The 25,334-nt window shown below is 42.5% G+C and overlaps 1 protein-coding gene across 1 annotated transcript in view; it reads right to left on the bottom strand.

Annotated features, from left to right (window-relative positions):
• LOC131035425 (probable protein arginine N-methyltransferase 6) overlaps positions 1–25,334 on the bottom strand; it is a 216,866-nt gene that overhangs the window by 94,026 nt on the left and 97,506 nt on the right. The window contains exon 5 of the mRNA XM_057967123.2: positions 23,122–23,187. Within this exon, the coding sequence (XP_057823106.1) occupies positions 23,122–23,187 (66 nt within the window). The remainder of the gene's footprint in view (positions 1–23,121; positions 23,188–25,334) is intronic.

The raw sequence follows: 25,334 nt of genomic DNA, 5'->3' as shown, positions 1-25,334 counted from the left end.
CGAATTTCTCACTTGGACCCTGTACCTTACTAAGGATTGAGAGCGAACTTTTTCATGAAGACATGTACCTTGTCCAAGCTTTAGAGCTAATTTTTACCAACGCATGTACCTTGTCCAAGCTTGACAGCGAATTTTTTGAAATCAAGTACCTTGCTCTCTATCTTGAGTGAATTCATCAAGATCAAAACATTTTGGCATCAAAAATCAATTTAAAATCCGAATTCCGAAAGGAGAAGTTGAAATGTTCAAGTTGGCTGCCCTAAAGGAATAAATCCAATTACATTTTCTCAAAGATCAAGTCGGCATCACCCTAAAAGGACACATCTCCTCATTAAGACACCTATATAGGAGGACTCAAAGCATTCATTCAATCACCAATTCACAGCAGGTTCTTCCTTCAACAGCGAATTTCATCAGCAAGGCAAGGAACCCAATCAACATCATTAGCAAATCTGATTAGCATATGAGCAAGTTTTGTCAATGCAGGAGCGAAATCAGTCAGCATTAAAGCGAATTTAGACATTGAAGGTGCAGATCAAGTCATCAAGGGGAGTGAATTTCACCGCTAAGTAGCCAGATTCATCATATAAGCAGAAGAATTCATCTCCTATACAGCAAACTCCCTTCAACTCCAGCAAATTCACTGACTACTATCACTCCTCCTTTGACCAGATTTAGTGAAAAATCACATAAAATCAGAGTGAGATCAATTTAAAACAGGATGTGTGTGAAGATCATATGTTATGTATTTGATACTATACTTGCTTTGTTTTGCAGATATGTAAGGAAGATGATACTACCTCGAGGCAAGATGAGCAATCAAAAGATGAAGGAATGACTTGACCATGACAAATACTCCTTATCACCACTATGCAAGATCAAGAGGAGACTTCATTAGCAAACACAAGAACATCAAGGAAGAGAAGATCTCAAAGTGTTTAAAGACTCTCACCACATCATGATAGCATGGGGATATCATCCAGCTACTTCAAGGCACTAGAGCATAAAAGAAAGATAACCTACATGATGGAAGAAATGTTTTACAATCTTGAATTCCCTTTGGGAATCCAAGAATCGAAGTCAGTACAACGAAGAGCTACATTCAGCCAATTGCATCATTCATCATCAAGTATGTCAAAAACGAAGGAGGATCAACCAAAGTCATCACAAGACCTACATCGAACATGATTGAAGAAGCAGATAGTTTCAGAAGAGTTAATCAAAGTTTGCTTCTCATCATCATCATCATCACTTTAAGCAAACTGGATAATGGTGAGTATCAAGAGATATCTCTCAACATCTCTTCATGATGATAAATCAAATCAGGTCTACAAAATGCAAGATTGAGGTGGCATCCCAGTCGCTACTCCACCAATCAGAGAGGTCCACATCAGCACGTCTTGATTCAATGAACCTAGTTCATACATGGATGCACAAATTCCGATATACCTACCCTCAATATTTATTGGTCCACATTCTCTAAATGTAATTTTCTCATTGGCTAAGGAGAGTTTGTTGTAACAAACCCTAATTAGGGTTTCATTGTAAAATCTTGGCCATTGATGGAAATTCAATCCTGGTCATTCATTGTAAATGAGCTCCCTATATAAATCTCAAACTCTTCATTTGTAAAGTTTAATAGTAGTTAGCTAATAGTTAATAGCAAATAGTCCCCCTCTTTCTCCTAGGCATCCACTTTGAGGAACATAAAAACCCTTTTAATATGATATTACACTTAAGTTGTCAAATTCAAGGTAAAACATTAGAAACCTAAATGAATAATTAAAATATTTCACCCCAAGTTGCGAAAAGAAATATAGCAACATCAGATTCCAACTCTAACCACACCATGATGAAACTTAAGTAGTAGGATGATAATAGGAGCCAACTCAATGACTTACTAAACATAGACGTGTTCTCCAAGATATTTGGAGAACACTCTAGGAGTCAAAAAAAAACACTTCTTAAAATGTCATTACAATCCATACTACCAACCAGAGAAACGAAAAATCGCCAAAAATCACCCAAACTCGATGAGTCCGAATCCAAGTCACCCCCCACGAGTCCAGCAAACTCAAACTCGGACTTGGCCGAGTCTGGGGTCCAAACTCGCCTGGACTCACCAAACTCGGCCAAACTCGGCCAGACATAGACTGGGGTCCAAAATCTTTAAAAATCTCTAAATTTCTTGAGTTTTTCACTTTCCCAAGTCCAGCTGAGTCTGACTCCGAGTCCCAACTCCAGCCGAGTCCGAGTCCCATTTCTTTGCTACCAACTCATCTCATTGTCATAATTGAAATGCAAAACCTACATCCTCCAAGAACTTTGGAGTACCCTTTGGCTTACCAATTGGCCTACAAGAACTCGAGAAATGGGCTTTCACCAAACTAACTAGGCTTGAGAAGGGGACATCACATGCAATGATCCATTAATACAACATATGTTTTTCTATAATATAAGATATCATATATCAACCAAGCTCATATATTTTTATGATTGAGAAATATTAAATAACAGAGACAATCAGTAAGAATCAAGGCTTTGAACACTAAGTTGAATTGATTTTCTTTTTCTATATATTTATTTTTACTTTTAAAATTTAGTTTAACGTGAGACTTTTTAATAAAAATATTTAACTTTTCAAAACCACAATTCTAGATTTTTTTTAAAATCAATGCTAGGAATTAAAATGGTAAGTTTTATTTTTGTTTGTTCAATGACATGGTTTGCATTTTGCATTCAATGGGATCACAGAATGGAAGCTAGTGAGGTTGAAGGGGCACTACTTGAAAACATGGTGTACAAAAAGCAACCATGAGATCAATCATTTGCAACTATAGTGCATTAAGACGAGTGGAGACATCGATCACTTCAAATACCACCTTGCACAAATCCCTAATAACAACGTTCTATTGTGCATAAATATTTTGCAGAGGGTTGAAAACTTGAAAGGAAGATAAATGTGGCCCTAGCTTTGATTGAGCAGAAAAGATTAGAAAAAAGAAAGGACACAAGCAACCATTACATGGGTAATGAATCCAAAATTAAATACAATGCAAGAATCATGGGAAAATATAGGGGTAGAGATTATGCTCCAATTGTGGTCTACAAATTTGTGGCTCATTCACTTCATTGAGCTCTAATTGTAGATTGAGTTATTTTTATTTTCTAGAACACCTCTAGACCATTGCCTTCACTTGATGGTACATCATAGAACAAGAACAAGAACAAGCATTGGGAAGCAAACATGTCTTGTGCTGATCTTTTTTCTACAACATCCTTCTTTTCAGCATGGCAAGCCACTTTTATTGGAAAATTTTATCACAGCATTCATAGTTGCACGGAAAGGATACAAGGCATCCACTCCCTATAAAATAAATAGATCATTACTCTAGAAGGCAATCCCAAATGCAATAACAATTGTAGAAGACCAAAGCAAGCAGTGACAAAAGTCTAGATGCACCATACTATCAGATCAGTGGATAGATGGAGGAATGATGTTTTTGAAAACTATGTAGGTTTCAAATAAAGTAAAAAATATGCAAAAAAATTGACTATAATAATAGAGGAGATTGTGTTGAAGGTGAGCATTGAATAATGCAGCAACTTGTGGTGACATGAAGACTGCTTTAGAAAAAGTATCCGACATCATTTTGGACCCCTTGTGTTATCCATTGCCTTAACCTTCCATTGGAGAACATAACCAACATTAATTGGATGAGATCAATGGTGGAAGACACTACGGACATCAAAAAATAAATCTACAATAAACCTTGGGTTCTCATAATTACATGAAAAAAGAAGAAATTGATGCATTTAGAGAACATAAAAGTCTAATTTGACTATCGATTTATCATAATTCAAATATTACACATCTTATGATCCTCAAACTCTCAAAATTTAAAATTTCATAGTTTCAAAGTAGAGTAAGGCATTGCAATACAACAAAATTATAAATAATAAACTATGTTACCCCAAGTTTTTCGGACAGGGACGGCAGGCAATTTTTTTTGCCAGTTTTGGGGACAGCTAGGGGACGTTTGTATGAAAATAGGGAAATTAAAAATATTCATATGAAAAAATGGATAAAGCATGCAGATATACATTATAGAACCTTAACATATAAGAACTAGAAGAATTCTTATGCCAAATTTGCATTAAATTGAGAGCCAAAGTCAAGTTGCTTATAGAAATCATTGTCAAAATTCACTGCCAATATGCAGAATTTATAGGGTAAGTACCCTAGGCATCCCCTGTCCCCAAGTTGGGGATGCCTGAAAAATAACCAGAGACGTGTCCCCAGGTAACCCGGAATTAATAAATGTATAACAACATTATAACTCTTTACATATGATAATATGTCAAAATGAAAAAAACAGCCAAATACAATCTGCATCTTTGTCTTTCCCCTCCTATTGTAAATTTAATAAGCCTTGAACTACAAGGTAAGTCAGTATCAAAATGATGATAGATTTTTTCTTCAAAAGTGTCTTCATTTTCCTTCAATGCGTCCAATTTGTTGCTTTTGTTTGATGATTTAATCAACTCTGAATGCTTAATATCTTCTCAAATTGTCTTCTTGCTATGTTGATGCTTCACTCGGTGAAATGGGTGACTAAGAGCCAAAGATTACCAAAAAAGTTGAAATTTCACTTAAAATAGTGTGATTGTTATGTCCAAGCACCAAACAAAAGAGTTTGAGCTCAAGACTCGAGAGTCCAAGCCCGAGACTCGAAGAGTCTTGAAGCAAGACTCGGCTGAGTACTCTCCAAGACTCGGCCAGACTCGATGCAAGAGTCTGGTCGACTTAGCTCTGTTGAAAGTTATCATTAATGTCAAAGGTGAGAAGACAATGTTAATATCAAAAGTATATGGACAAGACCATCATTGATATCAAATAAGATCTATGTCAAAGTACTCTCAAGGAAATCATAAAAGGCCATAGGCAACTAATCAATGGACACATTGGTAACATACAAGACCAAGCAAAATCAAATTATAAGTAAGAATTGATGAAGTTGATGATATGATATGAGGTTGATGCAATTGGAACGAAACGGTTTGACAAGTGAAGTATATCTGTTATGTCACTATGTGTTAGGGTCCACAATGACGTATATTAGCACTTTCAGCCTATGCAAAACTCTATCTATTGTGGCCGACTTCATTGAGTTTAAATTTAATGCTTGTTTAATTTGGGCCGTTCTTCATCATGGCCAACTCCTCTAAGGTGATGAATAATAATCTTTAAGTTTAAAATAAAGATTTAAACTTTGATGTTTTGGTGCCAAGCTGAGTTCGATTATTATGCTGGCCTACTTCTTTTGGTGGATATGAAAAACAAAATAATGATATGTTTATCTATGCTGGTCGACTCATTAAAGACATCAATGAAAGGTGATCAGCTTATCTAACTAGTCCTGGCTGACCACACTTCGTACTAGCCAACTTCATGATTTGTTACCAAGACAAATGCATATACGACCTTGTTTATTGCCCAAGCAAAAGAGAGTATAGAAGAGCATTTAAACATATTCCAAACAGTAGTGAATAGGGAAGTAACAATCAGCATCTAATGTCAAGAAATGGCAGCAAAAGAAAGTTTATTTTAACTCTAAGTAAGCGATCAAAGCAAAGTCAATTAATTCCCTAAGGCTGCAAATATATAAGACAAAAATAGGATAAGACAAAAAAAAAAGGCAGCAATCAGTTTGTTAGAGTGCAGTCAAGCATTAACAAAGAGGCAAGCATTAATTCCCTAAGTGCCTCCTTTTTGGAAAGCAAGCATTCATTATAGAGTGTCGCCTCTCTTGGAGCAATAAACTCTTTTCATATAAAGACATGAGGATATATAAGGCGATGAGGAGAGTAATAAATGTGAGTTTTGAATGTAATAGCAAATGAATAAAAAGCAGATTTTGTGCAGACATTAAGCAGAAATATATGAAGAAAAATATGTCAATATGAATAAAAGATAATATATATAAAGAATACTCAAAGTGAAGAGAGCGAGGAAAAGAAAAAAAGTGAATATCAAGGAAACACACTCAGATCTACATATAAGAGTTTAAGAGGCATAATAAGAAGGAGGATTATGCAGATATAGAGGAAAGTGTTGACACTGAGATAAAGCAGAAGATCTTGCAGTTATAGAGGAAGAGATTGGACAGATATAAAAGAGAGATCTATGCAGATATAAAGACAAAATCTATGCAGAATTAGAAGAAAAGATATATGCACATATAGAGAAGAAGAATATGCTGATATAGAAGAAGATATTGATTTTATTTATGATCAGACTTGAAGGAAATCATTGCCATGTATGTGATCAGATTTTTGTAAAAAGGAGTATGCATCATCTGAATCAAATTTGTGAAGGAAGGGGTTATGTGTGTGGATCTGATTTGTAAAGGAAAGACTCACATGATTCAAAATCAGAAGACGTGATCAGATTTGAGTGAAGAAGTTGAACTATATTATTCATCGAAGAATTTGGGAGTCGGTGCTTCCTAAAAGAGAGATTGGTGTCTCTCGTTAAGTTGGTGCTTAGCAGCGGGGGACGGTTGTTTGCCCTCTGGGTGAACAGTTTAATACATGTAGAGAGAATACATAACAAGAAACAGTAATGCCATAGATACCAGACAATAATATTAAACCAACAAAAAAGATACCATTTCATTCATAATCGTGATACTGACAAGTTACATCACATGGTATATAAAGGTACCGAGGGGGTGCGAGGGACAACGGTCGCACCCGTAACTAACAACCCTCGATTATATTACTAAACAAAGTACTTTATAATTAATTACTTTTTATTCCCGTAAGTACAATATTGCCGCCAACATCATCCCCCCAAAAAAACAAGGTCGTCTCTTGACGACTGAAAACAAAATGGGATGATCAACAAAAAGAAATCATGACTGAGAATAGGGCTGAGGAAGCATCCTTGGTGAGGAGGGTACCGATGTGCGGGGTGCGGCTGCCAAGCGTGCCCATAACTCATAGACCTGCTCAATCCTCAGCTTCAAGTCCCGCTCTGCAACCATCTGTCGCTCCATAGCTGTTTTCACCATCAGCAGGGCTTCCAAGACCTCTTTATCCTTCTACTCCACCATCTCTAAGGCACTAGCCAGGCGGCCCTCCAACATAGCCCTGTCCTCCTGGGCTTCCTCCAACCATGCCTCCAAGGCATCCCTCGTCGACCTCTCCTCGGCCAACTCTGCTTCCAAGGTAGCGCGTTCTACGATCCACGAGGCCTTCTCCCAGGCCAACTCTTATATGCTGGAGTCGAGCAGCCAACTCTTCCCGTGCCGACACAGCCTCTTAGCGCTGGGTCTCGGTACCCTGAGCAATATATTGTTTCCTCCTTAGCTCATAATATGTCTCATGGAAAACCTGCTCTATCCTCCGCAACAGTGACTATTTACTGGTCATACCAACCTGCTCCCGAAGGCCCCAATCCTCCAACATCTGCAAGGTCTTCGTAGGAGGCCACCCTCTAGACTCAAAACACTGAGCAAAGTGTGTCGTGCACCTGCCCCTCATAAACCCAAGCAGCTGCTCCAACTCTCCATCTGTCCTGGCATCTCCCTAAGACCTGGTAGAGGCTACAATCCTTCGGGCTCCGACAGCCATGTCTGCAAGAAACTACTCCAATTCCCTATCACCCTCCACTCTCAGAGATGTTAGGACACCGTGCTCCTGGGCATCCTCGTGAGGACTCTGCAGTGGCTCATCATGAGGGGGGCTTTGGATCAACTCCTCCTGCCTGGGACTCAGCACCAACTCACGAATGGGTGAGTGGTCTCTCTGTACTATCTGTGAAGTCTCTGGTGAGCTATCTCCAACCAAGTCCACAATCTCATGAGGGCTCGACTCACGCCCTGGGGAGAGGACCATTACTCCAACCGGTGCTACTGGTGCCATCTTGTACCGACTCAGCCAAGCACTCATATCTGTCTGAGAAGGGGTACCACTCCCTCCAGGATGCTATGATGGTACCGTAGCCTCCCTACCAATCATCCTGACACTGGTCCCTACCTCTACTGTTGTCGTGGGACTCGTGACGGCGACCATCTAAGGCTTTGGTAGGGCTACCAATGTCCCGGCCATGTGTGGGGGAATCATAATCACTGGTGTCCGGCCCTACCCAAAACCAGGAACTGGCATTGCCAATACTGTCGCTCCAGGGAGAGTCCAAGTGGCACCTGTTGAGGCCGTCTACTAGGATAACTCACCAGGGGGCCGTGTGGCTGCCGCTGCTGGCACAACTACGGGAGGTGGAGGTGTGGCTGTTTGCGCAACTACAGAAGATGTAGCCCCCATCTCCTCCTCCGCCTGTTGTCCGCCCCTACCCACGATCTTGAAACTACTCTCGGTGGCCTGTGACATATCCACAAAGTCCTCCTGTGCACTGGCCTCCTCACTCGGGTCACTAGGCTCGGACTCCGACTATGTCTCGAACTTGGACACCACCACCCGCCGCTTTTGTTTCTTGCCTGATTGTGTATCTTCACTGGGTGCCATGATATCTAAATGAACCCAATAGAATATAGGCGGCTGCCCAGGGTGTACACGGCCTTGTGGTGCCAAGTGTTGTGTGTCTGATGAACCCTGAAGGCGTACGGCATCCAAGAAGAGTCCAATGGCATGGTAGGGCACGTAGAAAGTTATGTGTTGCAGGGTCATAAATTCCTCCATCCAATCCGCTAGTACTGATGCCCAATCGTATACCATGCCATTACGGATGCCATTCATCAATACCACTTGCGCCATGGCGATGTCCGAAGCCCTACCGGTTCCCATCAAGCAGCTCTTCAACACATCTAGAAGGCACCGCCATACCCCCTCTCTCAAAAACAACTTCTTCAGGCCTCTTCCCTTGCTAGCATGCTAGAGACTATCGAGCTTGGCTTGTGTGAGGTCGTCGCGGCACATCAACTTCAGGAGTTTATCCTTTAAATCTGGGGATATTTTCTACCACTTATCTACTTTCTTTCCCTGCGCTCCTGGAATACCAAAAACCCTCATAAACTCTATGGAAGCGAAAGAGACCGTAACCTGGTGGTGCTCATAATCGAATACCGGCGGTAGGCACCAATCATGGTCCACAGCACAATCTCAAAATCCTTAATGCAAAAGATGGGCATCTGGATGGCCCATTGTACCTGTGCATGTCGGAGTTGTGCCTTCACGAGATCATCATGCGAGGTCTCGTTCCACCATTTTCTACAATCTGCTCCACTCAAACCCTCGAAGGTAATGATTTCCATGGTCACATCATTCTTCGCTGCCATCTGCTACTGCACTTTGGGTTGCACCTTTTTGCCCTTGCTTTTGCTGCTATCAACCATGCCGCCCCTGACTTTCACACCGGAAGGCGAAATCCGAATAGCTTTCTTGTTGGCAGAGGTTGACGGCACTGTAGCAGGTAACTGCTGCAACTGTCTTTACCAATTCTTTCCACCGCTGGGGTCCATTAAATGATTTTGCTTTTGTCTTTTGTGCCCTCTAAAATTTAAAAAAATAGGGTTAGGATAACAAAATTTTGCACGTGCTTACTCTCCTCCAAACGTGGGACCCTGCTTCCTTCAGATGCTACACCACGATTTGCCTGAAAGGAAATCCCCTTGTTCGCCGTCGATTGCTTTCTCCCTGTGTGCTTCAGTGGGCCCTTCGTCGTACCCTGTGCACATGTAGTTCTTACTGCACCGTACGATAGGAATATACCGTACAGTAATCCGTTTTCCTCCATCGTCGTGCAGTGTGCGGTGAATGTATTCCGAGAGAATTTTTTTTCCTTTTCCACGGCACCATGAATATATACCATATGGCGATAAATATACGCCAAACAAAATGTGTCCCTTTTCGTCATACGGTAGCTACATACCATATGGTTGTTTCCCTCCACCACGCAGTGATTTTCTCCACCGTACAATGCCGCGTCACAATGGTCTCTTCTCTACCGTACAGTAGGTATATCTTGTGTGGCAGTCCCTTTTTTTTTCTTTTCCTCTCCGTCGTACGGTTTTTATATACTGTACGATGGTGCTCTTAAAACGTTTTTAAGCCTTTTCCACCGTACGGTGTTGTGTGGTTGGGTTTTATTGTTGTGCGGCTCCACCTTTCCGCCATACGGTGATTTCTTTTCTTTCTTTTTTTTAAACAAAATGTTGAACACTTTTACCTAGGTCTGCCTTGAGAAGATTCTAGGTTGGTCCTCTGTCTGCGCTCATGATATGGTTTTAGTTTTGACCCATTAACGCTGTCCAGAACCTCCCGCCCATCCAGTGTCCACAACTTGTCTGACCCGTTCTTAGCCACCTCTCGAACTTTATATGGCCCTAACCATCTTACTTTGAATTTACCAGGTTTAATCTCATTGCACCCATTATATTTCAGTACTAGTTGGCCCCGGGCGAACCTCATTCGCTTTAAGTGCGTGTTGTGCCACAGCTTCCTCCATTGTTGGGCTGCCTCCGTAGCCCACTGGGCCATCATTCTTTTCTCATCCAGCTTGTTTAACACATACAACCTCTCTCTTAGGCTCTCCATGTCCCCGAGCCTGTTCTCAATAGCAATGCGAAGGCTTGGCACCATGAACTCAGCTGGCACAACCGCTTCCTGTCTGTACATCAATTGGAATGGAGTCTGGCCAGTAGTCACCTTGTAGGTGGTGCGGTAGGCCCACAAAACTGAGGGTAATTTTTCCTCCCAGTCTTCTCCCTCGACACCGCACGACTTATAGATCACCCCAATGAGAATCTTATTGGTGGCCTCCGCTTGCCCATTGGCTCGTGGGTAGTAAGGGCTGGACAAGCAATGGAAAATTTTGAACTCAGTAGTGAGTAGCTTGATGGCATGGTTCACAAAATGTCCACCTCGGTCACTGGTCAACTATATGGGGATGCCATACTGTGTAATTATCTGCTCATAGATGAATCTCGTCGTACTCAGGGCCGAGTTGTCAAGCAAGGCCCATGCTTCTACCTATTTGGTTAAGTACTTTGTGGCAACCACAATGTAGCGGCACTTCCTGGCACGGCTGGCCTCGAGTGGCCCAATAAAATCCAGCCCCCAGTGCTCGAACAGCTCCTGGGCATGCGAGGGCTTGAGGGGCATGAAATCCCTCATCAGCGGCTTTCCGGCTCTCTGGCACGTATCACAACCTACTACCCATTCTCTGGCGTCATTATACAATGTGGGCCACCATAGGCCTGCCAGTAGCACCTTTCTTGCCGTAGTGTCGGGTCCCATATGGCCTCCCACAGGCCCCTCATGTGCCTCCCTCAGAACGCTTGGCACCTCTTCCTCCATCACACACCAACACAACACCTGGTCAAGCCCCATTTTATACAACAATCCATTAATTAACTGAAATGTACGCCTTCTCAACACGAGCTTCCTCTGTTCTTCAGGTGGCATACCTTGCGGGAACACGGAGGTGGAGAGATAATCCCCAATAGCAGTATACCATGATGGCAGTATTGCAATCTTAAACAGGTGAGCATCCGGAAATTCATCATCAACCCCCTTTGGTGGCTCCCCCGACCTTATCCTTGATAGTTGGTCAGCTATCACATGCCTTTTTCCAAGTCGTACAATGATAGTGAATGTGAACTCTTGCAACAGGAGCAACCATTTGTTGATCCTTCCTTGAATAATTGGTTCATTGACCAGATATATAAGTGCCTGGTGATCCACGTAAAACGTGAATGGCGTCGCCAGAAGGTAATGTCTGAATTTTTGCACAGCATAGACCATTCCTAGGGCCTCTCGCTCTGTTGTGTTGTAATTCTTTTCAGCCTTGGACAGCCTTGGAAAATAAATTGGATGGTCCAGTCCATGGTCGCCCACCTGAGCTAATGTGGCACCAATTGCAAAATTAGAGGCATCTACGTGGACATGGAACTTGTTGACGTGGCGAAAATCGCATTGCTACGACTCCATCCGGCCAACTCAGAATAGAATGATCTCGCCGAGTATCCTATCCTCTCTTGAGATAAGGAAATCCCTAATGTTGTGTTAAATTGATCAATGGGGATGACCTCAAGGTTTCGATTGTCAAGTCTTGACTGCAGGATTACTCAGTGATTGATGTGATTTGCTAGGAGCACAAGGTGTCTTACGATTTTGCAACTAGCTGGTCTGCTGCGATTCTCGGACTGCGAAATAAAATTAAAAGGGAAGGGATAGGAGATCTAAAACTATCAAGACTGGTATGCGGGTAGACGGATTCAACATTACCAATCCCTGCTTGCCCAGAATAGCTCACAACCTCGCAGGAACGATGCAATCTTCAAGGGGACTTGGAAGATTTTCAGACTGCAAATGCACGGCTAAGCACCCAATTATGGCGTAGCTCAAATAGACACCTGCAATTGAACTAAGCACAATTCAAAGGCTCAAGTTAACCATACGAAAGGATACACAATCAGTATATCCTCAATGGTATGAGCCTGAATCTATCAAATACCTGCACACCCAAAATAGAAAGATCTATCTAAAATGTTGAAAGAAACCATGCAAACAAGATGAAAACAAGACAATAAACACCAAATCAATGTCTATATATTGATTTCAGCTGCCTATTACAACAATTTCTGCAGCATCTCTATGCTATTCCTCTAATCTAATCCATTCTAACTTCTAAAATCTAACTCTCTAACAGTCTAACCTTTACAAAAGAAAGGCCTCTGCCTTTTATGGATTTTACAATATGAATCAGACACTAGGATGGACTGCATCCAAGGGTCCTGATCTGCCTTCCAAAAGCTGGCAGCCTTGACCCATGCCCATTAAACTCTCAGTCATCCACCCAACCACTATCTCAACTACCTGTAACTATCTGGATTCAATTTGAGTCTATCCAGTAGTTGGACATAACTGTCCACAACTGACTTGTTTATCCTTTCTTTCAAAATATCTGAGTGGGGCCCACAAGTAGTTTTACAATAAAACAGGTTCAGATTTCAGAAATTGAACTTCTTGAATTAAATCCAGCTGTGTATTTCTCGAGAATGCATAGAATTGCTGCATTCGGAGTGTTCTTCGATCTTTGGTCTCGGTGGTGGACTTCAGCTTTGTGGTCTGGTAGCACAGTGGCACGCTTCCCAATGCTCGGTTACTCTCGCGCTTCTACAACGAGTTTCTGCATCTTCTTCTTCGGCTTTTGTAATGTTCCCTTTCTAATGTACGACAATATTGAGAGCGTGTGGGTGTGACCGTAAGGTGAAGGTGAGGGCGTACGGTGGAGGTAAGGTGTACGATGGGCATACGGTGGGAAGTAGGGCGTACGGTGGAGGAATGGCGTACGGTGGAGGTATGGCATATGGTGGGAGGTAAGGCGTACGGTGGAGGAATGGCGTATGGTGGGAGGTAAGGCATACGATGGGCGTACGGTGGGAGGTAAGGCGTACGATGGGCGTACTTTGGGAGGTAAGGCGTACGGTGGGTGTACGGTGGAGGAATGGCGTATGGTGGGAGGTAAGGCGTATGGTGTGCTCAGTGAATGTGCGGTGGAGGGTTGATCTTCCGTAAGCAATAAATTCTGAATGTATCGGATTAACAAATATGCAACTGGAGTGATAAACAATGATGAGATTCAAGATTTTTCAAATCCGGAACGAGTACAAATAAACAGAATAGGGTGAGGGGTGAATCTCACCAAAACTGCAAATACCAAATAGGGAGGGTCTTTCACCTCCGAAATGGCGGATACCAGAACTCCAATAGGAATTCGCACAGGAGAACAAAATATCAAATTCGCATACCTACAACAATGACTAACTCGGCCATATATATGGGCTCCAGGAAGTTTCCCGAAGGGTTACAAACGGGCCGACATCAAAAATTTTATAACTAATTAATTAAAGGGGCCCGAAATATATTATGAAGTACAGGGCCATACAATAAATTATTTAAATGGACTATTTAATTATATTGGGGACATTACAGTCCTCCCGTCCCAAAAATTGCTTGCCCTCAAGCAATTGCAGACTCCGATGCTCCCCGATCTACTCACTCTCCCAGATGATGTCATCATGTCTGAAGATTGCCTCCATCCGTCTTGCCGAAATTTCCCTCACGCGACCATTGGACATTCCCCTTAGCACCACCTTCTTGCCATCCACTTCAAATGAGAATTCCATCCTCTTGAAGCTTTGTGTGTACTGGTCGAGGGTTTCCATCCATTGAATGCCCAAGATGGCATCTGTATCATCCAAATCAATCACGAAGAAATCGTCTATCACTATGTAGTTTCCCATGGTGATGCTGAGATGTGGAACCAGATGAGTACATGACAATAGATTTCCTCCCGCTACCTTGACTTCGAACCCCTCATGCTCCTCTGTATGCAAACCCCTCCTGGTGACGAGCAATGAGTTGATAGAGTTGAGAGTGGCCCCACTGTCCAACATGACTATGACCCGTTGCCCTTGGAGTGTGCCACGAACCCGAAACACACTGCACTCAGGAGTGCTGGTCAAGGCGGCAATGGTACTTCCCCTACGGACCAGTGTGGAGATTCTCTCTACACGATCTATGTTTTCTTTAGCCTCCCTTGTGCTTTGCTGACCATCTTCCTCATTCTCTTCTTCGCTGTTGGACACCACTTCAATGGCTAAGCATCGGTGTCCTGGTCCCCACGGCTCCTTGCAGGTAAAGCAAAGTTTCCTTCTCCTGAGTTCCTGCCTTGTGGCTTCATCTAATGATGGCTTCCTCAGGGCTAGGGGTGGTTTGTCATGCGAGTAACTCTCGGAGGAAGAAGATGAGGTTGCCATATCACGCGACTTCTTAATCGCTTCAGAGAGTGTGTTGGGATTGAACCCTTTCACCCAACCTTTCAGTGGTTCCATCAACCCGTCCATGAACAAGACCACCAATCTCCGCTCTGAGATGTCTGTTACCAACACGGATAGTCTCTGGAAATCTGTGATGTAACTGTCCACAAGCCCCAACTGCTTTAGTTGCGCCAACTCTTTAAAATTGAGTTCTAGATCCTCCCCGTCAAATCGATCTATGAGCTTCTCGATGAACTCCGCATAGGAGGTTATCTGGTCATGGCCGAGAGTGACCATTCCATGATGCCACCATTCATGCACGACCCCTTCTAGGTGGAGTGCTGCAAATTTAATAGCTTCATCTTCAGGCATAGGGTTGAGTTGGAAGTAGGTATCTGCTTTTTGAACCCAGGCTCGTGCCGAGGTTGCTCCGGTCCCACCAAAGGATGACAGGTTGATCTTGCCAACCTTCCACTTGATGTCATTGTTATAGTGTCCATAATAGCCCCGACTTCTGCCACCCGAGTATTTCATCCAGAGCTCAACATAATCCTTGAAGGATATGTCCCCCTCAAGATTTGCATCCCTCCAATCTTGGTTCAATTGTGCTTGCATCTCCTGGAAGGTGGGTTCTTTCTCCCCACGGGGTGCTTCTGATTTCTGAGGAAAAGTCGGCATCAACGACCGTGAATGCGAGCGTTGGACGTTTGACCTTCCTGTGACCAAATCATCGCTCTGCCCATTTTGTTCTGCATTCGTTTTTCCCAAGGCTAATTGTCATAAGGTTTTCTCCATGATTTGTTGTCATTGCTCCCCTCTGATTATGGTGTCATTGAGCTGAGCTTGGCTTTTGGTTAGCTCCCTTAATAGTACCATGACTTCTCTTGCAAGATCCTGTGGTTCCCCCAATCGATCGGTCGAACGGTACCTCCTTCGAGTGTACACTTGCATCCACTATACGACAGGCTGGCAAGATCACAAGCTCTGATACCACTGTAATGTTCCCTTTCTAATGTACGACAATATTGAGAGCGTGTGGATGTGACCATAAGGTGAAGGTGAGGGCATACGGTGGAGGTAAGGCATACGATGGGCGTACGGTGGGAAGTAAGGTGTACGGTAGGCGTACGGTGGAGGAATGGCGTACGGTGGAGGTATGGCATATGGTGGGAGGTAAGGCGTACGATGGGCGTACGGTGGAGGAATGGCATACGGTGGGAGGTAAGGCGTACGGTGGAGGAATGGCATACGGTGGGAGGTAAGGCGTACGATGGTCATACTTTGGGAGGTAAGGCGTACGATGGGCGTACTTTGGGAGGTAAGGCGTACGGTGGGAGGTAAGGCATATGGTGTGCTCAGTGAATGTGCGGTGGAGGGTTGATCTTCTATAAGCAATAATTCTGAATGTATCGGATTAACAAATATGCAACTGGAGTGATAAACAATGATGAGATTCAAGATTTTTCAAATCCGAAACGAGTACAAATAAACAAAATAGGGTGAGGGGTGAATCTCACCGAAACTGCAAATACCAAATAGGGAGGGTCTTTCACCTCCGAAATGGCGGATACCAAAACTCCAACAGGAATTCACACAGGAGAGAATAAAATATCAAATTCACATACCTACAACAATGACTAACTCGGCCATATATATGGGCTCCAGGAAGTTTCCCGAAGGGTTACAAACGGGTTGACACCAAAAAGTTTATAACTAACTAATTAATTAAAGGGGCCCGAAATATATTATGAAGTATGGGGCCGTACAATAAATTATTTAAATGGACTATTTAATTATATCGGGGACATTACAGCTTTCAGTGCCTGGCTCCTTAACGTTTCAGGCCTTCTCCTGGTTCTTCGGGATGACGATGCCTTCAACCTGCAAACAATTAATCTCTTAATAAATTAATTTAACAAATATTAAATTCTAAACGTCTGGCTTCGTCTTGGTGAAGTTCAGGCTTGAGAAGCTCTTTGTGAGATGTATCTTTGAATCTCTTACTTTTTACATGAAGTTCAATCTGTCTTCTTGATTCGCTGACTTGGAAATCTTGTTTCGATCTGTTAAAGGTTTATCGGCCTGAATAAATGAATCACGTGATTCCCACTTGGTCTACTTTTCAGCTTAATAAATTGAAATGCGAACTCGTGACTCCTCTCTTTGACAAACTTCGGCGGATTAGAGAAATTTATGAGCTTTTCGCATGGCGACTTTCTAACTCATTTTCTGAGCGTGAATGATTTTCGGCTCAAGAAGTTCCTTTGCGCGAATTTGAAATTTTTTCTTTAGGTTTTCAGCAAGTTGGATGACTTTGTAAGTTTTGTAGAACCTCACATTTCAATGTGTAAAGGTATTTTGCAAGCTTCAATGATTTTCGGGCAATAAAGACTTTTGGCCAGATTTTGTTCTTGAATGCTTTTGTTACCCTTTTGAATTTCGGGTCATTCACCCAAAATGCAAGATATTCATTATTTCGGGCATATTGGGTAAAATTCGTGATTTTTGGCCCAAGAGGGGTTTTTGCAAAGTTATAAAAATAAACGCCCTACTTGTCATTTTCGGGATTTTTGGCCATTATGCAAAGTTCGTAAGTTAAGCGTTTTACATCACGCGATTTTCGGCCTAGAAGGGTCTTTTGCAAACTTTAAAAGAACAATGCTTTTTTCCTTGAAAAGTTCACGCAATTTCCAATTTCAGCCCGAAAGGGGGGTTTTGAAAATGTTTAAGTTTAAGCGCTTTTTCTTATTTTCTTCCCCCTCAACGATTTCGGGCTTAGAAAGCCTTTTTGTGAGTTTGATGATTACCGCCTTTCTTTATTTTCGGCATTAGGGACCGATTTGAGAGCTCACGTTTAATATTTCGGGCTCTTAGGCTGACTTGGGAGCTTGATGTTTTTGGGTTGTGTGGGCTTTTGAAGATATATATGGGAACTAGCTTGGCCAAACCTTGCATCACCATAGGCCCTATCTAAAGTTATCAGGCAGGCAGACACAACACGGGGGGTCCCCTGTCAACTAACGGAGTGATGTGTGCAAGCACAACAGAACTCCCTGTCCCAATTTGGATATGCGAGGATGGGAGCCACCACCAGCCTGGTCTTCAACTCCTCAAAAGCTTTGCCTTTCGAGGCCCCCCACGTGTACGGCTCACCCTTCCGAGTTAGTTTATCCAAGGGGTATGATATATCAGCAAAATTCTTTATAAACCTTCTATAGTAACCAATGTGACCGAAGAAGGATTTTACCCCTATGACATCTGTGGGTGACACCATCTCCACGATCACCCAGATCTTATCAAGGTCTATTTTTAACCCTTCTTTACAAACAATGTGCTCGAGCAATTTGCCTTGCGGCACCATAAATCTGCACTTCTTAGGGTTGAGTGCCAACCTTGCACTCCAGCATCTCTCCATGCATTCCCTTAGGGCTACCAGATGTGTGTCCTACCCACTGTAAACCGACCAATCGTCAAGGAAAGCCTTAAAGTTTCCCACAGACATCTTATCAAAGATGTGCAGGATGATCCTCTGAAAAGTTGCAGGCGCATGGCATAGACCGAATGGCATCCGGTTATATGCGTACACATCGTCCTCCGCCACGAAGGTGGTCTTGAGCTTATCCTCCTCGGCGATAGATATCTAATTGTAGCCAGAAAACCCATCCATAAAGGTATACATTTTGTGGCCGGCTACCTCTTCCAGTATGCTATCTGTGAAAGGAATAGGAAAAGGATCCTTGACGATGACTGCATTCAGGCACCGAAAGTTGACGCAGATCCGGATTTGATTAGCCTCTTTCTTTAAGGAAATAACAATCGTAGACACCCATTCGTTGGTCTGGACCCAAAAAATGATGCCAGCATCTAACTTTTTTTTCTATTTCCTCATTCACTCTTGCGGCATAGTTTTTGTTCATCCGATATGGCCTCTTCCGCACCAACTGGGCTCCAGGTACCAGTTGAATGCGATGTACACACATCTCAAGGGGCACTCCTTTCAGATCTTTATATGTCCAGGCGAAAACATACTTATACTCCAAAAAGATTTTGAAAGTTGTTGCCTTCAACACAGGATCCCAATCATCACTGACCAATATGTTTTTAGGGGCTTCCTCTGTTCCCAGATTGGTCATCTTTAACTTGCGCTCCTCATACTTAATAGGTTTCTCTTTCTCAAACTGATGTGCAGGAGCTTCATCCACTCGGGCCTCCCCTTCTCTGTATTCTCCATACTAAGGTGGAAACACGGTTTTCTCCTTCGACTCTTCTATCTGGAGCATGTTGCATTGGAACAGCTCATAATCCTCCATCTACTAATGGAAGAGTCCATTCAATGAGCAGATGTCGTCTTCAGAGCAGCCATCGAGTTCAAGCACTCATTCATTATTTGGTTCCATCCCGTCTCTGCCTTCGTAGGAATCCCACTCCCATTTGTTTGAGTCTTCTGAGTCGGAGTCGGATGATGCAAGCTCCTTGCTAAGGGCCTGGGTCCTCATATCAATAACGTACTTTCGCCCCCCTTTCTCCATGGAGAGGGTGTTCTTCCAATTGTGATTCACTTTTGCTGTGACCAGCCACCCTCTCCCTAAGATGGCATCATAGCCCTTCTTTTTAAGTGGGATTACCACAAAATCCAGTAAGAAGGGTTGTCTACCAATGGTCATCGGCTGGGCCATCAGGGTGCTGAGTGGCTTGATACCGTGTTGGTCTGCTCCCACCAAATCTAATGTGGGTGGCCATAGTGTTGGCTTCCCGAGCTTCATCCATGTATCCTCCAGTAGCACATTCACCCCAAATCCTCCGTCCACGATGGTGTCCTTAAGGATAGTCTCGAGGATTCCCATTTCCACCACCGCAGGATGTCGACCACTATTTAAGGCCAACAACATTGGATCAGCCAAAGGGCTGACCGGGACTTCCGTTTGGGTCACACTTGAAGGTGTGTGTGCGGTGCTTTGTACGGTACTGAGAATGGCGGTCCTCAGTTGTGGCATTGTGTCCAGAAGGTCCTTCACCCTTATCGGCACCTCCATCTGCAAGACTTGCCCAATAAAGTTCTTTTCTGCTTCAGTATGGGATGAGGTACTCACCACCTCTGCATTTTTTTGTCATTTTGTCATCATCTCCCGCTTAATGTCGGCCTTTGCCTTCCGTAATCTCTCCTTCTCCATACGGGGGTCGGGATAAGTGGCCTTCTTGGCCTGAGCACGGGTGATTGCCAGCACTTCTTTATCATCGCCGGTTTTCTCAATATTGAGAAGATTAACCCCTGGCTTGGGGCAATTTGTGTCGTCGTGGTCTCTAGGACCACACCATCTACACAAGTTCTGGGGTGTTTCCTCTTTCTGGCAATCCCGCGTAAAGTGTCCCAACTGCTTGCAGTCCCGACTTTGAATCATCGGCCGTCCTTTGGCACCATACAACATTAGACTCCGGTTATTGTTATTATTATTGTTGCCTTTCCCTCCCCTTCGGTTACCTCTGTAACCGTCGAATGATGTCGTGGTGATGGCTTGAGGCTGGGATGTGCCCATTGTAGCGAAGGGTGAGGGCTGCTCCTGGGTGAAGAGCACTTGATTCCCTCGTCTCTTCATGTTGTAGGGACATTCTTTGGTGGAGTGTCCCAACAGTTCGCAAATGTCGCAGAAGGCCTTTTTAGGACAGGTACCTTTTGTATGACCTTCCTCCTTACACTCCGTGCACCACACTTCCTTATTCTTACTGGTGCTTCCCTTCATACTTTTAAATTCCTTCATCATGCGATGCATGTCCTTCTGGAGGGCTTGCACCTTTTTGCTCGACCCCTCGTCGTTGCGACTTCCCTCAGAGGAGTCCTCCCCAGAGGATTTGTCTTTCTTCTTCCTGGATGTCTTGCCTTTACTTTCCAAGTCCATTGCCCGATTATAGGCACCTTTGTAGGAGGTGGGTGGTACGATTTCCGCCACGATTTCATTGTCATCCCTGAGAAGTCGAAACTCTGTTTCGAAGGCTTTATGTAATTCATCTCAAGTTGCCAGCTTCGTTTTATCAACATCGCAGTACTAGTCAATGGCTACCCCTCATAGGGTGGCGGGGAATTGCACCACCCATTCCGCCTTGTCAATCACACCATTGGCCGACTAGATTGTTTCACACGTACGACAATGTTGTACCGGGTCTTCTTCCTATCTCGATTGAACCTAGGCAATTTTTACCGATTCGCCATCGTGCTCCTTGGCGGCGACCCAATCTGCCCTCCAGAACTCGAACTCGACCCTCCAAGAACTCCTCTAGACACTGGTCCTCCAGAAGGTACTCCGCCAAGATTTGGTATGTTGGGTCCCACCAGGTTACTCTGACTACCAGGGTGTGATGAGTCTGAACCGAACAGATTCCTTCTACTACCGTGCCCTTGTGTCCTCCCGACACCTTCAGTCGCACTGGTATCCTCCGCCTCTCTATTCTCAATCTCGGTCTCGGTCTCCTCTTCTCTCTTGGTCTCTGTACCTCTAAATGGTGTGTACGGCTCTACCGTACTCCCGTCGCAATCTCTTCCAACATGAGGGAAAGGTCCCCCAACCGCTTTCTCGTGGTTTCTATTAACACGAAAACTTGACCTTTGCCACTCGAGCCATCATTGCCATTTCCGCTTCCTTCTTCAAAAAGTTTCTTCGATCGTCGCCGACGTTCGGCTTGTTGTTCCAACCTTAGTGCCCTCACGGCTACCTCGTGCCCGTCTTCTTCTTGTCCCTTCGACACACGGTTTCTATCCTTGTTCAGCGTCATGGGCATCAATTCCTTCGTTCTATAGGGTTGAAAGTTCGTCGACGACTTTCGTCACGTTCCTCCTCCCGCCGACTCCTCTCTTTGAACTGCTGTAGGATTTATTGCCGACAGTTCTCGCGGTAGGTTTCCTCTCGGCGAGTTTGTAGAGCAAGAAATAGGCAAGTTGTTCATCAACCAGTTTACCGTCGGACTTACGCCAAGGGCACTCCACACGGCGCTCTCAGAGATGTCCTCGGTCGTGGCCTCCCTTCGTACGTAAGTTTCGATTGATGCTTGTAGGATGCAGGTGAAATCCCTTGTCAGTGCTCTCTCTCTTTCGAACAACTCCTCCGGCTCTTCTTCAGGATTACTACTTGTCCCCTCGCTCACTGGTTGTCCCATTATCGTCATGCCATGTAGTATGCTTCCGTCATTCTAGGTTTAATTCGGCAACGGCGCCGGATGTTTGCCCTCTGGGCGAACAGTTTAATACATGCAAACGGAATACATAACAAGAATAGTAATGCCATAGATACCAAACAATAATATTAAACCAACAGAAAAGATACCATTTCATTCATAATCATGATACTGACAAGTTACATCACATGGTATATAAAGGTACCGAGGGGATGCGAGGGACAACGGTCGCACCCGTAACTAGCAACCCTCGGTTATATTACTAAACAAAGTACTTTCTAATTAATTACTTTTTATTCCCGTACGTACAATATTACCGCCAACAATGGTCCCGTCATAGGTTGGTGCCTATGAATTGAGGGGATTGATGTCTCTTGCCAGTTGGTGCCTACGAAGTCGTAAGAAAAAGTATTTATATAAGCAATATCTTCGGTGGTTTTCTCCTGTAAGGGTTTTCATGTAAAATCATGTGTTCTACTTATGTTGTGTGATTATTACGTCTTATGTTATTGATATAATGCAATTGATGGTTTTGTGATTGTTATGTTAAAAAGTAGAGGATTGCATTTACTGCTTCACCCCCTCTCCCCCAATAAATTGTGTGCTAATCAAGCTCGGCCAGCTCAGGGACTTGGGAGTTTGCAGAATCCTGCAGGGTACTTGGAGAATCTTCAAACTATGAGTTTGAGGATGGAGCCACAGCTGACTGCAACGAGTAGGCCCCAAACTATCACTAGAATGTATACGGGGAAGAGGAAGTCGTAAACAGTTGTAACTTGCATGGAATTCGTATCTTCTATGATGATTATGATGATTTATTGGCTGCCATATTTGTGTGATGATGCATCTAATAAAAAATATGTTGTGTAACTGAATTTTGCATAATTTATGATTTTAAAGGAATTTAGGGGTTTTTTCTAGTTGCTGAGTTTTTGCCAAGCCACCAAGTCTTAGTCAAATTTGGGTCTGTATTGTTTTGCTAGGTTACAAGTTTTCTATCTATGGTTCAAAACTTCAAGGTATAAAAATAAGTATTATTTCTCATTCCTTGCAATCAAACTTTTACATTATATGTGCAGTAAACACATCATCCATGCAAGCCTTAATATGAATCTTTCAATCACCTAATAATCATGTCTATGCAAGAAGATAATATCAGTACCATTCTTACCTCAACTTTGCCAATGATGACTGTAATTTTATCAGACAGATTATTTGCTTTGACAATTTCTCTTGCCTGAGAGCAAAACATTATTGAACCAGTCAAAAGAATGCAGCAAGTATGAACAATGGAAATAATATAAAAAAATTTATCCACTTCCCATGAAATTTCTGGATGGCTTAACAATATTGGGAAATTTTGAAAAAGATATAGCTTTTCCCAATTAAATAAATGGATTTCAAAAAAATTATTTCAATTATTGACAGATAATATTATGTCATTACAGAATACAGAAGCATTATTCAGTACTCAAATTTCATGGAGAATTAAGGAACTACACTTAAATCAACTATGCATGCTCCAGAAACCATAAATAATAATACACAATAATTTCGAACAATAGTTGAAAGATGGTATGCTTTGAAGCATAAACTGGTAATCTTGGAATTGTGAGGTGAATGAACAATGTCAAGACTCAAAAGACCAGGAAATTAAAAATCCCAGGTATGATAACTTGGATATATGCAATGATATCAGGGGGATAAAGGGGGTTGGCACATGAATTCGAAGTCATCTAGATGTATCAAAAGTGGCATTCGATAGGAGGAACATGACTCTCAAAAGGTGATGTAACAGAAGTAAAATAAGTACACGGTGTAAATCTAATGCAGAACATGTATTAGATCTTCATACACCTAAGTTGATAATGCTATTTCTCACTGCAGGCTAAAACCCTAAAGTACATATATCTTAGTATATTCATGGGTGCAGACTGCAGATCAAAAAAGAAATACAATCCAACTCCGTTTACAAGCTTAGATACCCAAGTTAGCTAACACCGAAGAATGTTCATGCAAGAAATAATATGGATGAACTTGCAGAAAAAATTATTGAGTTCAAATATATGGCATTGCTATCATATCAGAAGCCCTATGATTTAGATAAAATTCATGTGAAAGATTGCAACAATCACTGAGCACAAGGAGAACTTTTTTCTATTGCAAGAATAACATTATTGGCCTATAGTTCATGAAGTGATATTTAATTATTTAAATTTCATTTTACCTCTGGATAAGGAGAATTTTATCGATGGATCAGTCTCAAGAGATTCCTTTTCAACAAGATTACCCCTAAGATACCTTGATTTCTAAATAGAAATACCATAACAATTACTAAATAACCAATCACGGGATGCAGAAGGAAGACCTATAAAAAAAATTATTGCACTCTGAAAAGTAAATATCATGTCTCTGCATTCAAAGAAAATCATAGACTACTATTTGAACAGATTATCATTAACAATCTTGAAAACACAATGAAGAAAATGAAGTTGATCTGTAGGCCTGGAAGGAAGTATCATGGATACGTACCAAATAACCCTTCAAATATCACCTGCCAGATCCATGGCCATTTTCTGTCCAAAAAATGAGCAATCAATGCATTGTCTTTTATGACTAAAGCACTGACTGACTCAGAGATTGTCTTTTTGGGCCATTTGCAGTCAAGCTACATCATAATCATTTACTGAAAATTTTACTGGCTATGTAGCATACTAACAAAAATTCACAAAAAAAGTACACAAGTATGTTAGGTAGAGGGATGATGTAATAATGTGAAACAAAATGCATGACAAAGAAAGATCAAGTCCACCAAGAACTGCAAGGCAGTAAGAACTATCAAACATTGATAATCCAGCAGAAAAGCAGATGAGGACTCATCCATTGCACAGTTCCCCAACGGAATTGGGAACTGAGATAGAAAGATTGCTTTAATTACAATCATGGACAAAAAGTGCATGCCTATTCAAATTCATAAATTATAGAGCTCTAAGACACAAATTGGAAAATATTTATTTTTAAGTTGGATGTCTTGCCATATAAGATACTAGTTACTAGTGATTTTTAACATGTAAACTGTCGTCAACACAGAATAGCACATTAAATGCTTAGAAGGACAAATGATCTAAAATATATGCAAAAAGAAATAGAGAACATTAATATAAAGTCAATGCCTTGTAGTTGCAGAAACAGAACAGGCAAGTTTTGTTCAGAATTTGTTAGTTAATCCTGTGGAACTCAAGTATATGGGCATAAGTTATAACGCATGGTCCAACACAATAGTTGACGGGCACTTATGAATATGATCACAGTGACAACATCTTGTCAGCACTGGTAAGAAACCTCGAATTTCTTCCGAGAATGATGATTATTATTGGGTAAAAA

This window comes from Cryptomeria japonica, chromosome 7, assembly GCF_030272615.1.
Source record: "Cryptomeria japonica chromosome 7, Sugi_1.0, whole genome shotgun sequence".
NCBI lineage: Eukaryota > Viridiplantae > Streptophyta > Pinopsida > Cupressales > Cupressaceae > Cryptomeria > Cryptomeria japonica.
This window is presented reverse-complemented; position numbering and strand designations above follow the sequence as displayed.